The sequence below is a fragment of the Zophobas morio genome, unplaced genomic scaffold, assembly GCF_036711695.1.
Source record: "Zophobas morio isolate AGI-343-1 ecotype UQ-CSIRO unplaced genomic scaffold, CSIRO_AGI_Zmor_V1 ptg000024l, whole genome shotgun sequence".
Taxonomy (NCBI): Eukaryota; Metazoa; Arthropoda; class Insecta; order Coleoptera; family Tenebrionidae; genus Zophobas; species Zophobas morio.
Window position 1 is genome coordinate 16,783,612 of NW_026972129.1, and position 15,427 is coordinate 16,799,038.

Consider the following 15,427-nt stretch of genomic DNA (forward strand, 5'->3'; position numbering starts at 1 on the left):
GGCCAAGTAATGTAAAATATTGCTTTAGTAAAATTTGGTTTTTCGTATCAGTTATTAATTAATTTAAAACGTTTAGTTTTGCATGTAGCTCAAAAATTACTCAACTTTAATATTCCTTACACATTTTGACGCTAAGCCACATAATTTTGTCGAAATGTAATTAAATGTAGAAAATTGTACTACGGGGCATGTTGTAACAATACGCTTGGGGCAAGTTGTAACATGTTACAACTTATCCCAAATTCACTTCTACAAATTTCTTACCTAGCATACGAAAAGCGAGCCAAAATTTTGACCTATGCCATATATTGCTTTCCAGATATATTAAGAAAAAGGAAGACAAAACTCAAATCTTTAATGTTGACTCTTCTTCTAAAAGTTTAGTTCAGTTTTACTGAAAAAAAATTGTATATAATGAAGTGTTGTGTTGATTTTTGAAAAATAAAGTCTAAATATGTATCAACATCAGCTTTATTTTTACTGGTACTACCTGCCTCATGGCTGTTACAACTAGCCCCAACCACGGGGCAAGTTGTAACACTGCACTTTTTTTAAGAAAATGCCTGGTGTGAAGTGAAGATGAAAAATTTTGACCTTTTGCCTGTTCAGTCCAATAGGGGAATAGTTAGATTACCGATAGATACTTTTATAATGGTCAAACAGCTAATAGATACCAAATTATATTCGTTTTCCTAAAAACTGTTACAACAAGCCCCTCGTTCCCCTACTTCTAAAATTTAAAACAATATTACTGAAATTAAAAAAAAATAGTTTTATCATTTTTTTGTCCCTTCAATCAAATGCTCTATCAATATTCTTAAGAAGTCACTTACGTAACTTATAAAAACGTGACACAAAATTTGAATCCACATATAGCATAGTGTAGATTTTGATTTGACAAAACATTATTTAATTATTGTATAATTACAAGAAATTTTTGTATGTCTACACAGTGTGAAACCCACATGTATTTCACAAAATTTTAAGCAGTTTTTATTTTTGTCCAAAGATGATTGTTTAATTTTAAAAAGTTTAAACTTCAGTTCACTGCTCTTTTAAATGACGAGTCTTTAAAATTCCATCACGTTCCACAATTTGCCAGATTGTGGGGAACTACTGGTCCAACGGCAGCATTCTCAAAAACCTACGACTTTTGAAATTGCAGTGATAAAAATGAAATAAATTTTGGGTAAGTTTTGTTGCCCAATTTCTAAGATTCGTGCAATATTTGAAAGTTCCGGAGTATTAATATTGAAGCAAATTGAAAACATGTGTTTTGCTGTAAATGATCTCCGACATGAACAGCATGTAATGAAGGCATAATAGTGCAGTAATGAGGCATTGACAGTCACCGGCTAATTTGACATTATTATTATTATATCAAACAGTCATCTAAATATACATATTTATGTTCTTGAGTGAAGCTAGAACGAACAGATTGAGCGGTTTTCAGAGAAAGGTTCGCCCATGAACGCAAATTTTGCGTCTAATTAGAACTAATAAACAGAGATAATTTGGTGCAATTTTGTCTTCAAAATCAAAAGCGTGAATAGTTTCACTTAAAGCACACTAAATTAAAACGTGAAATTTCCTTTCAAAGATAGCCGAAAACAAGTGCTTTCTCTCGTTTGGTAGATCAAAGAAAAAATTAGGGACCAGTTAGGAAGTTATGACAAACATGTTAAGTTACGTGTCGCCGTATAAACAATTATTATTTATAAATTAGCATTCCATTTGCTGAAAATTACCGGAAATCGTACATATTTGACTGGCGGATGTGAGTTTCCAATGAGTGTAGATGAATAATGCTGTTTACTTTCCGTGAAAAACATACCAATGCAATGGTGCTTTTTATCTAAACTAAAACTCGTTACTTTTATGAAATAAAATACTTACTTAAATCAATTATCTTCATTTTGTCTATACCAAGCGTTATTATTTTCAGCTATACTAATCTACACTTTTTTTTCTTGTTTTTGGATTTATAAAAACTAAGAAATACTAATTTTTCAAAAATAAACATTGCATTAAGAAAGGCGATTGTTTCAAATTAAAGTCGCCTTTATCCTTTTTTTGACATTTCACGACTTACGGTTGCGGTAAAATGGGCTGAAATGTTATAAAAACTGATTCTAATTTGTTTCAATTTTGATTTGTTTTGTTTTTAGGTGCTTGCGAACTGTTTTTCCTCGGGCGTAAAGAGGACGAGTACGAGATTTAATCATAGCTGGGCAAACGCTTTCTCTTTCTAACTTTTTGCTGGAAATTTAAGTTTGACGAAATACGAGTATTTTGATGAATAAACGAAGAAAATGCTTTTTGAATTTGGATGCCACGTTGTTTCCTATCGCTTAAAATACCCAAAGAATACATTTAAATTATTAGTTCCAAAGACTGGTAATTGGCAGTTGAATAATAGTATTTGTACTCTTTGGAAATAAAGGAAAATAACCAACCCAGATGAATATTTATTTAAATATCAAATAAATTAAAACGAGAATGTTAAATCTAATTGGATGAAGTTGCACTTTAGGCTAATTAAAAGTGAAAAGAGTATAAATAACTGTTTAAAAATTATTTTCACATAAATGCTAATTGGCAGTGTTTTATTTTTACCTAGAATTCATCAGACGAAGCGCATCAGGAATTCATTTAAAAATTATTGAAAACACTGCCAATAAACCACTTATACTTAAATCTTCACAGCAGCTACAAATTTTGATAAAAGTATACAGTTATGTACACGTCAAATAAAAAAGTGTCAACAAAAATTTTTTACTTCAATTTCCAAAAATTTGTACTACCATTTTGTGACAATTTATACTACTTTATACTAAAATAAATCAAATTCGTTGCGGAATGAAAGTGTAAAAGAACTTTGGATGTCTGTGTCTAAAACCATCTTGTAGATGATTGATGTGTCTACACTGTAACTGCCGTAAAATTGGATTTCCGGAAGTCTACAAAGTGGTATGTAGGTGAAGGTTAGTACAACATTCTTGAATATGAACTTAACATCCGACTTAGTTTCTCACAGTTAAAAAAATGAAATTCTTTGAACGGCCCTCGCAACCATCGAGATTTTAAAATGCAGCAAGAATATAATAGATGTTGAACGCTGCAAAAGATCAGGTATAATATCAATAATTTATGGGTATAAGCACACATAATGAGTACCTATCTAACGTCCGAATATCTTCTTGAAAACATAATTTTATCTTCCCAAAATAGAATAGAACAATACACAATAATAAGCCGGCCTTGATGAATAATAGTTTCACTAGACGAATTTCCGTAAAAAAGCTACACCCAAGATAAACATTCTATAGTTGTTTTTAGATAAGAAGTGTGAATCATGAAATGACATACGCTGCATACATACAAAAATTTACTTATACATGGGAACACGATTGTATGATGAAGTTATAATGTTTCTCTTTCCCAGGATTTTTCAACGTACAAAAAAGTCCACGCAGATGCAGCAAAAACAGTTCTCAGCAATGTAGCAAGTTATAGAAAATTAAATTTTCTCTTAAAGTGTTACAATTCGTTTTATTTTTATTTAATAGTTCCTGTCGCGATCATCCGGCTCCAATTAAAATTAATTGTTAATTAATGGAACGCAAATTTTCGAAGGTTTTTCGAATTTTATTTGCAAATTTTCGTAATTTACAAATAGCATGCCAAACTAGCGAGTAATTTCTTTTGTCTATAATTTACAAACATCTTCTTTTAATTAACCTGAACATTCTTGTACTTGCGCTGACATGGGTATAAAACCATAATTAACGATCGCGTATTATAATTAGTCGTAAAACTTTCTCCTTTTACATCAAGTCAAAATAAACATAGATAGCAATTTAATGAAAGTTATACTGATTGCTGTTCCAAATTTTTTTTTTAGAAGTGGCCATCATTATATGGAATCTTCTGTAAAGAAAGCGATAATGTGTTCAGACACTTTTTGTGTTAAAGTGAAAATTTCTTCGTGATGCTGGTTTGAGAAAAATATTCACGTGTGTATCCACCTGTATCGCGTTATTATTAGAAGCTGTTCGTTGTTATTTTGGATATTAATATAATTTATATACTACATTGTAAAAATATTTTCACTAGTTTTAGAAAGGTCAAGGTTGTATTAAATATAGGAGACAATAAATAGTCAAAAAAGGATATAAACCAGTGATAACTGTTGTTATTGTCACTAACGTAAATGTAGTTTTATTGTATATGTATGTTGATTGTCAGTTTGGTAACAACACTCAATTAATTGTTATAGTAAAAATCCGAAGTCAGTCAGTGACAAGAAATAATCGTAAATATAAAATATAAATATTAGTTTTTCCATTTTTCGTCCGCATACATATTTATTAGACAACTACTAAAATTTGTATTTAATGTAATCTTTTGTAAATAATTAAAAATGTTCAGTAAAAGAACTGGAACAGTTAAAGTAACTTCAGATTCAGTACTGTGGTGTACAAAAGTGTTAATTATTCTTTGTGTATGTTAAATATATCAATTTTACAAAGCGAATTTTCTCTTTTAATGCTTATTAGTCTATTACTTATAAGTTATAAGCGTTATTGTTTCCATCAGTTTCTTTTTCCCGTATTGAGTTTAATGGACGAACGTGTCTTGAACGTTTGTCGATGTTATTATCGGTTGTTTTAAGAAACCGCACCTCTATAAACGCACTTACACTTGCACGAAAGACTTTCACTTAGCCGAACAAGGTCATAAAACGAAAAAATATTAATAAGCGGTTTTTCACATTTCTTTTCATAGTCACGTCGTTTGTCCCTATTTCGACATACATATAGTTTTTAGGAATGTTTTGACTACATTAGTTAACTAATCTTAGATTTGTGGTAGACATGGTGGGCTGAAAATGTTCAGAAGATTTGTCCAAGGTCATTGGTTTAATTACTTCAATTATATAGACATTATATTTCAAAATACACCTAATGATGTATTGCCTAATTTTTGCAGAATATATTTCCATTCCTGTCGAAAATTATCGTATATGAAAATAGCTCGGTTTAGCAATACAAAAAAATTTCAGTGAAACATCATTTTGCTGCATGTTCATTCCCCAGTTTTATATTTTAGCGTCTTTACATATAATTAGTATAATACAAAAATATAAGTTTTTCATTTGTTTCGTTAATTGTTGATATTAGACAGCTAATTTTTCAAACTATCAATCCACTTATGCCTTTGACTTTACACTTAAAAAAACCTTGACATTGATTCAACTATAGCTCAATCCTCATTTTACATGTGAAATACCCTGTATAATTTTTTTTCGATATCAATCAACATAATGACCAAATTATTTCAAACCTTTGTAGGAATGCATAAAACAGGAATTTGTAAAAGATGTATTTAGAAATATCGCTGGTTTCACAAGAGATAAAGATAACGTTGATTTTTCTCACGAAATGATCAAATTCCTACAGTTTCTATACATTTTTAGTTTGAATTTGCTTGGAAACTTCGTTACGTAATGTCATGTAAATTTCATACATTTGTAATAAGAGGCTTTTTACAAAAGATTCAAAGAATGGTAACTCTACATCTAAAACAGAATGGATTATACGCAACAGAATTGTGATAAATAAGTGTATGTATCATGAAATTTTACCATCATGAAAACACGTTGTCTGTTAATAAAAGCATTATTTATGTATTTATAATTTTGAACCATGTTTATGCAAATTTTTGTTATGCCACTTAATATAAATTTAAACAACATAATTTTGTTAAATTTTCGGCTAAAAATATCCGATAAACACTAAGATGCGAATAAAATTAATCCAAATGAATTACTGAACAAATGCAAAAGATGAAATATTTGAAAAAGAAATTAATTTTAGAGTTGTGCAATATGCAGTTTAAAGTTTCGTAAATGGAAATGATTAGATTTTATGTAATTTTTATTATTATTTTACTATTATTGAATATAGGCGGATGCAACATTACTGCATTCTCAAATTTTAGAGAAAATGAGGTGAGTTGATCAATGAAAAAAATGTGACCCATAACTAATCGAACCAGCGACTATTATGTTAGTAAATCAACTATTATTACACCAGTGCTCTTACACTGTTCTAAAATGTGATGATTCTATTGGTATTTTTCTGCGAAAATCTGAATCCCTAGGGTAATGAATCAAGGATTTATAAACCACAAGTATGTGAGTACGTTATTTTATAAAAGTTAAACGGCGTTTACTTAAGTACATTCTCGTCTCTTGACGAACACAGGAGACTTATGTTTTCGTACTCTAGGGGCCATCAAACTTAGTTTCGTACCTCAATTATTTATGAAATTTTCGCGAAGTTCACCACTTTAAATCCTAGGATAAACATTTTCGATTTTTTCTGTCGGAATGAGATACATATAGTAAAAGCAGGTTGTGTCGAAGAAGCTACTTTTTACTGTAAATCGAGTTTTATAAGCAGAATACATTGGTGAAAATCGCGTTCCGAAATTTCTATAAATCATTGAGATATTGATTTTTAAATATACATACTCCTATGTGACGAAAAATTGAACCAAAATTTTAAAAAGAAAATTGCCCCATAGAAAAAGTTGTGAAAGGTTATATTTAAAAAAAATTTAACAATGAGTCTGTTAATAATAGGGATGTTACATTCTGAAAATGTATTGAAAATCTCATAACGCAGGGACTCCTCTTCGTATTTTTTTTTAGATAATTTAAAAGGTATTAAGAAAAATTGATTCATTTTTTTGCCAACAAACTGCTACTGCTTGATCAGTTGATTCATAATAATGGTAACGAATGAAATTCCATAATTACGAGTACATACTCAAAATGGAAATAGATTTGTCGAAAAAATTGCTCTGAAGTTGCCCCCGAAGCACAGTTCATTTTTTTAGATAAGCATAATCTAAGGAAGTTTTGTGATCATGACTTTCATGTTTTCTTGACGTTTCATGACCTCTACAGTTCGAAAGAGTAGATCGCGTATTTTTGTCTGTCGGTCGTCTGTTTGCGTCGATTCTGATTTGATTAGACAAAAACATTGTTTATGTATGTAAAATGCTAATCAAAATTTGGCTAATGCACACTAACAATTTCACGTGTCCTCATATTTTTTTTTAGTTAAGGCGATGTAAATTTTACAACATACTACTGTACTTGTGGTTTATGAATCCGCCTTGTTTTTTCTACGCTAGGCATCCAGATTTTGGAAAAAAAAACGAAATTACATCGTCACATTTTATACCAGCATACGACGTAGGGTGTAGTCAGTGGTCGCATCGTAAAAATATTGACTCATGCCAGTTTTTTTAATATTTGAGTATAATTATAATTAATAATTAATAACTTTAGCAGCCTTTACAAATTCTAATTTTTTATGATAACTCCTCTACGTATCATAAAAAACTAGTCGAAGGTGATTTCGTCAGAACTTCCCTCATCTCTGACGTATAGTCCAATAAATCTTGCTTCTTTGAAAAATTATAAGATTTAATTTTGCGAAATTTTGTTTGTGGTAACACATTAAAAAATATATACCTAACAGTAGTAATAGTGTAAGAAAGAAAGTCCATGAGACAATTGAAAACGCGAAGTTCATGTTACAACTTGGAAGTCGTCTACAATAATCACTGCGCTATTAAATATTACACCGGGTGTCTGGAAAATGGCGGATTAACTCTCCGCTACGCTCTTAACAATCAACTGGTGAGTCTGGGAAATATAGTAAAAAAATACTTTTCACAGTTTGTTTAAAATTTTCGCAGTTAATTTTAGGTCCCCTGGTGTTTTATTTTCGGATAAATTTAAAGAAATCTATGTTTTGTTGCTGGATGAACTTCAAAAAAATCTTTTGAGCTTTTAGTGTTTTATTTTTTATAAATTTGGAAAGTCTTGAGTACCGCAGTGCTTACACTTAATATTATTCATTTACCAAAATCAGTCTTATCTTAAGAAATACTAACTCCGCCCACCCACCCTCTGTTTCTTAGAGGGTAATTTGTTTGGGACAATCAGTCTTATCTTAGCAAGTACTGGCTCCGCCCATCCACCATTTGTTTTCTTAGAGGCTAACGATTTTATTTTTGTTCGGTATGAAATCCACCTTTCATTCGGACCAGATAAAATGAATGACTGAAATGAAGACGGGGTGGGTGCGCGTGGTTGATTATATGTTTTTTTGTAGAGTGAGAATGGGAACAAATAAAATGTAGGCGCTAATCGTAATTTTTTGTTATACTATTTGTTATAAGATTTATTTCTTATTTCATAAAAAAAAAATAAGAGAACGGGTGGGTGGGCGGGGCTAAGTTTTAGTTTTTCTCAGAGAGTCTTTTATAAGCTGGTAATAGCCCCGCCCACCAGCCCTGTGTTTCTTAGAGGGTAATTCGTTTGCCACAATCAGCCTTATCTTAGCAAGTACTGTTTTACTATGTGCAGACTTCTTTTCACAACATGAAACTTAAAACATGTTTAAAATGGAAAATTTGTATCAAGAAATATCAATTTTGCAATTAGGCTCCGCCTCATTTTAACCATGTTTTAAGTTTTTGTTGTGAAAAGATTTTTGAGGACCCGGGTGGGTTAGGTAGCTTCGTGCTTACCCGCTACGCCTTGGGTCGTGGGTTCGATTCCCGCCCGGTTCTGGGTGTTGTGTATGTCTCCCGTTCCCCTGTAATTGGGCCACTGGCCTGTAGGGGAACGTAATCAAATAATAAAAAAAAAGATGGCCATGTATATTTAAAAAAGCCAAAATATAATAATTATATATATATATATATATAATAATTTAGTTAAATACTCATTTGCCAAAATCAGTCTTAACCCCACCTGCCCTCTCTTTTCCTAGCTAGAGTGTCATTGGTCAACATCGGTCTTATTTTAGCAGATGCTAGCCGCGCCCACCCGCCCTCTCTTTTCTTATAGGGTATGTCATTTGCCTAAATAGATCTTATTTTAGCAGGTACTCACCCCTCCCACCAGCCCTGTATTTTCTTAGAGGGATCTCATTTGCCAAAATCAGTTTCATCTTAGCAAGTATTAGCCCCGCCCAACCACTCTCTCTTCTGTTAGAGGATATGTCATTTGTCAAAATCAGTTTTATCTTAGAGGGTATCTCGTTTGCCAAAATCAATCTTATCCTGGCAGCTACTAGCCCCGCCCACCCACCCTCTCTTTTCTTAGAGGGTATGACATTGCCAAAATCAGCTTTATCTTAGCGAGTACTGATGATGACTAACTTTTTCAAAAAAATTATCAAAATTTGAAAACATGACGCGCTTACTTATATGCATAAGACAGGAATTTTGAACATCTTCTCTAGTAATTATGCTTTAATGAATTTTTCTGTTGTTGGTTTTATTTTTGTTTATAATTTATAAATGTCTATATTAAATGTTTTTTTCGGCTTTTTATTATTAAAAAATAACAGCTTGGTGGATTTCAGTCACCAGCGTTACTAAGAAATCAGAAAGTGAGCCGCAGGTATTCATACATTAGGTGCTGGCAGTGTTCCCAAAATTTACATTTATAAAATTACGTTTTTCGAAATCTACATCATAAAGATTTTTTATATATATTAACACAATTTGTTAACGTTTTACCATTTATACGCTATTCATAAAATACATATAAAATCTAAGAACAACCGGTCCAGTAGTTTTAGAGATTGTCTATCATAAAATCGACTCAGACGGATACCAGAGAAAACACGAAAATAGCCATTCACCGGATGGACCCTATTACAATACTTACGGGAAAAACCGTAATCAAAGGAGCACATTTCTCTTTATTAAAGTTTATCATGGCATCACCAAGTTTTGGGAATTAATGTAAATATGAATCCTGATTAACGATTTACCAAATTCACGATAAATCTAAAGCGAATGCAAAGTTTTAAAACAACCGGTTTTGTGGTTTCTAATAAGTTAAATAATAACATTTTGTTGAAGAATGTTGTCGTTTTTGAATTTGCATACATAAGGTAAAATGGGTTGGAATAAAATAATAAATAAATCACAGATATAGGTACATGAATACTCTTTTTAAATGAAAATTACTATGCAAAATTATGAGATGAGGTCATCAATTTTTGATGGGGATATTCAGACACACTTTGATTAGGGTTTCACCATCCACACGATATTCTTAAAGTACATCTAAAATTTCAGAGCCATCAATGCAGTGTTTCGGAGATTATTATCTGCCTGATAAAATTGACAACAAACGACAGACAAACAGACAGACGGACAGACGGAAAGGCGAGATCAACATAAAATAAATTAACTTAAAAACTTGGTATCTATCAAATGTACAAAGTACTTTGTAATTTTAATTCATATCTACCCTTAGAACCCAACTAGTTACAAAATCTATTCAAAAAGACAAGAGGTAAGTTTAATAATTTGTTAACAATAATATAATAAAACAGAACACTGAAAATTTACGCAACATTTGTCAAACTTTTATATTACAACAGGAGGAGAAAAAACAAACTCATCAATAGTAAACAAATAAAAATAACTCAGATTAATTTGCACGCAACATTATTCCTAATCGTGAGACAGGTGGACACAAACGTAAAAAATATGATAAACCGTGGTTTCAATATTTTTGTTTACAAAGTTTAATCGAGACATAGTTTAGATGTTCTTACCCATTTTTCCAGGTATAATATCAAATTGAGTAGGTCCATCTTGCACAAACCCTGGCCTCGCGCACAGGTCCTGAAAAACAAGCAGGTGTTAATTTTTCGAAATTTTTTGAATAATTCAAAGCTCTGGTGGGATGGTTAAAATATGTTCCACCAAGGTTGGATAATTGTATTCATAATGTATTGTTTCTCGTTGCACCCACATCTGTGTGTTACGTGGGGCATACAGAACCCGACATTCCGTTTGGCACGTGAGCGCTTTAATAATTTGGGTGCATTTATGGTGACTTGGACGTGCGGTCAGGCCACTAACCTCGCACATCAACGGTGTTATTAGCCATTTCACGCTTATTCAATAGCGCATTTCATCGAGCTCGGATGGGAGTCGAAATTCTAACTCCGTTGATGCGAAGTGGTCAATAAACGAATCGTATTTCAAACAGTCATTACGTCGCCATTCACAAGAATAATACAATAAAAAGACCTTCTGTAGAGGTAGAAGTTTTTATTACTGTTAAAAGTGAACGTCCGTTCTTGCCCACGCTTGAAAACCCACGATACTTGCAACAAATCTACAGCAAACCCACAAAATCTCATATTATCGAAACTTGTTTGAGTCAGGATCCTTTTTCATAGAGCGTCTATCATTTGCCGAAAGTGGTGTTATGCAACTGCTACACTTGATGATTTGAAATGTACTTACTCCGGCGAGTTGTAAAATCGAAGCGGTTAAAAATGTTTACAGATTTATTAACACCCGATGATCTTGAACTTTCGCAGATTCGAATAAATCTGATTTAATGCTGAATTCCTCTCATGTTCAGCGCTTTGAAATTCAAGAAGGGAATTAAGTTTGATTTTGTTCCATGCTGTGATCGTCAGGATTAAAATAAGATGAGAGAGACTTTGCAGTGGTTATTATCTACTGACACTGCAAATAACTTTAAACGAGAACCAACAGGAGAAATAAAAGGAATAAATTTACTTCCACTACCTTAAGTTGCTGGCCGTTAATAGCCGACTTACAGACTGCATTCTCTTAGAGAGCGTTTATAGTTTATTGTAATGAAAGAGATTGTTTATAAAATATAAAACGAGTACCATCAGCACTATCTTCCATTCAACTGTAACAAAGACTTCTCGCTGATCACCAACACATTGTGATATCACTGCAGCAAGACACAACCGAAGGGTCATCCTGTCAAGCCTCGCAAGAAAATATTTATTTATGTCTCTTAAAGATACGTTTGAGTGTGTGATTGGTATTCAGATACACTTCACTATTTTTTAGTTTCTCTTCTCTGTTAACTATCTTACAAGCATAAATTGGATTTGATTGGGCGCTTCGGGCACATTCCGTTTCATTTTGCACGACGGGAAATTTAATTACGAAATAAATAGCCCCTCAAAAATAGCCACACTATTAGTGCTGCCGCCAGAATCGCAGAATTTTTACACGGACGTTTTACACTTATTTTGACATTTCTTGCACGTTGTTCACTTGCATTTCGAATTTTCGATCATGAAGTTGTGTAACGTGAATAATAATAGGCTTGTGGGAGACTGACATCTGTAAATGTTATTAGACTGTTATGTTAATCGTCACACTTGCTTCGAATATGTCAACTGAAATCCCACTCGGAATAAGTACCACCCATGCTTTTGGAAAATCTTGCCAGTAACACATAATATTATTAATATTTCATTATCAATCAACCTTCAACACGTATTGTTAACACATATATGCTCAGCAATAATATATATGTTGGTGGAAATATCGATGTCGGTACAGGCTTCTGGAATGTGTCTGATTTTTGTTTACATTATTGACTTTAATGAACAAGCGGCCTCGCCCTAGGACATATGTAAATTTCAGATATTTTTCAAAACAGATTTATGATACCGCCGAAGCTGTCAGTTGGCGGGTTCGAATAATACGTTGGAACGTATTGTCTGTTATAGTTTTCATAAATCAAGAATGGTTTTTAAGTGAACAAAGGTCGTGTTCTAGTTTTCACTGGTGCAGTGCACTGGTGGTGCAATGTTCATTTCTCTGTAACTGATACAGTCTGAGTCTAAGAACTAGTAATTTTGTGTTTCCAATTTTATCCAAAAAAATTTACGTATGTATTTAACTCTTGTTTCACAACATCAACATGTTTTGATAATGAAAGGAAACCGAGATAGGTTTCATTAAAACTGAGTACATATTTAATAATTTTCTCTATTTTCAATTTGACAGTTTTCATACTAACTTGTATTATTTGATACGAAAAAGTGCCTCTGAGGGCAACGATAGTCTGAAAACCTAGTCACGTTACACTACTTAAGTCACACGGTTACAAAGAGTAGTAATTCTTTAGAACGTAAAGTTTTGATTTTTCAACTGGAACATCTTTCTAGACTAGTCTAAAGTTCAGCAAACCGTATCTATTTTATATACGTTTTTACGTTTTAACAAGTTTTCATAACTCGTAATCTTCATCAAAATGTAGTTGATTAGTTTTTCACTCCATCTTTAAGGAATTCTGTCTTATTTTAGAATTATAGTTGGATGGTGTGGATATTTTTAAAATTTTAACTTGCACTCTGTTGGCCCGAAGATGATCAAAAAGATACAAATTCCTAAAATATCTAGAAAGAGAAATTACAAAAAAACTGCGTGGAAGATTTAGATGTTAAAATGAAGAGGATGAAAATAAATATTATCCAGAAAAAGATGATAGAATGTGAGGGATTGTACAGCAAAAAGAGTGAGTCAGTAGAAAACATATATAGTAACTAAATGTACAGAGCTGAAACAACGGAATGAAGAAAGAAAAAAAAATGTAATGAAAATGCTAGATAAGTCGTATGGATGAAGAAGGTAAATAAATTACGAAAAGAGAGGATTGAGAGTCAGGAAAAGCTAAATTTATTAGTACTGTAAATTTCTAATACTGAATATATTTTGTAGGACACAAATAAGCTATTTTTTACCAGTAGAGGCTGCTCTTTGTAGCTTTTTACTCTTTACTATTTTAAACAATGTAACATGGCTAGACTTCGAGACTTTCACGTGCCCTCATTTTAATATTGATTTTAGGATTAAGAAAATAATTTCGGAAACTGTTTAAAATAACTATTAAATTTTAGATCATCATTAAAATTGTTTAGTCTCTCTAATCAGAATCACACTACACTGGTATTTTTTAATTAACAGTTAGAAAACAAGTCGTCAGACGAGAGAAATCTGTATTTTATGGCTTCTATTGTTTGTACTTCGTAACCTTTTTTATTTTTAAACAAAAATTGATATTTTTAATATTCTGGGGAATTTTGTCATGGTTGGTACCACGTTTGAAGTTTAAGTTTTCACAACAATAATTTATTATTAACAATGTGTGAAGCTGAAAAGTACACCCACAATTTATTGGCAAATAAATCTTATTCTAGGTATGAAAATATAATTTCGTTCTTTTGACGTTTATTGCGTTTGCTATTTTACAGTGGCATTTGTAGTGACTACCAATCTTGAAAACATAAATTACACCAGTTCCGAAACTCCACTCAGTTATTAGAGCACTCAATTTGGGTTCTTTAACAGCTCAGGTATACACGGGAAGTAGAAAAAATGCACTACTGGTTTACATTTTCTGCTGCTTCCGAACTTGCATTTATTTATTTATTTTAACGTAATTATAGAAAAGTTCAGTAAAATGAAGTAAAATCCGTCATCGGTTAAGAACGATATGACTGAAAGGCTTATGGAATGATTTTTCAGAATCATATCAGTAGTTAGAAAAATATGTAGATTTCTTCTTCACTAATAAAGCAATAAATTAATGATCACAGATTTTCTTGCAAACAAGAGGGAATCATTATGGTACTAGTCGTGAAGAGTATCACACGAGGCGTAAGCCGAGTTTGATAATACGACGTATACCATAATGGTTAGTCACAAAATTTTATCTGCTAGCATACATTAAGAAAAAGTTATCATTTTGTGATGAATTATTTTTTAAAGCAAAAAATTGGTCTAAAGTTATTTTATTCCCTCGCTCCTGGAGTATAGTCCAACAAGTCCCGTTTCTGTCGAAGATTATAAAATTAGATTTTGCGATTTTTTTGTGATAACTTCTATAAATTAAAAAAAAATATTAATGAATTGATAAACTACAAGAATAGGCTTAAAAGGTTTTATATGGGGTATATCGAAGAAAATTTGGTGATGGTGTTATCAATTTGGGGGGAGGAGGGAGCTAAGGTTTATAACGTTTAATCTTAAAATGTTTCGGTTCGGTTTTTCACTTCCAAAGTTAAATTGTAAAATGTTATACAATTTTGATTTCTTTTTCAAAACATCTGGATATCAAGATTAAAAACACAACACGGATTCATAAATCACATATGTATGTTACGTTTCAGAGTTAAATTGTAAAATGTTGCTATATAATTTTGACTTTTTTTTTAAATTATAGATGTCTCTGGTAAGAACTGAACACGGAATCATAAACCACAATTGCAGGAGTATGTTATTTTGTTAAATTAAATTTTTATTAAACATTTATTGGGCTAAATTATATGATGGCGTAATCAATTTTGGGATGGGGTAAACCGACAAATTTTTATTATCGTTTTAGCATGCCTCCGATAATTTTGAAACGTTCCTAAGAGTTCAGATTATTCGGTTTTGCAATTTAAAAGTTGAATTGTAAAATATTTTTTTACAATTTTGTTTTTTTTTCAAAAATCTCGATGTCTAAGTTAAAAATCTAACACGGATT

General features: G+C 31.8%; 1 protein-coding gene across 2 annotated transcripts in view; it reads right to left on the reverse strand.

Annotated features, from left to right (window-relative positions):
* Calpc (Calpain C) overlaps positions 1–15,427 on the reverse strand; it is a 72,493-nt gene that overhangs the window by 27,265 nt on the left and 29,801 nt on the right. For both annotated transcript variants that reach the window (XM_064064415.1, XM_064064414.1), the window contains exon 3: positions 10,665–10,734. In XM_064064415.1, the coding sequence (XP_063920485.1) occupies positions 10,665–10,734 (70 nt within the window). The remainder of the gene's footprint in view (positions 1–10,664; positions 10,735–15,427) is intronic.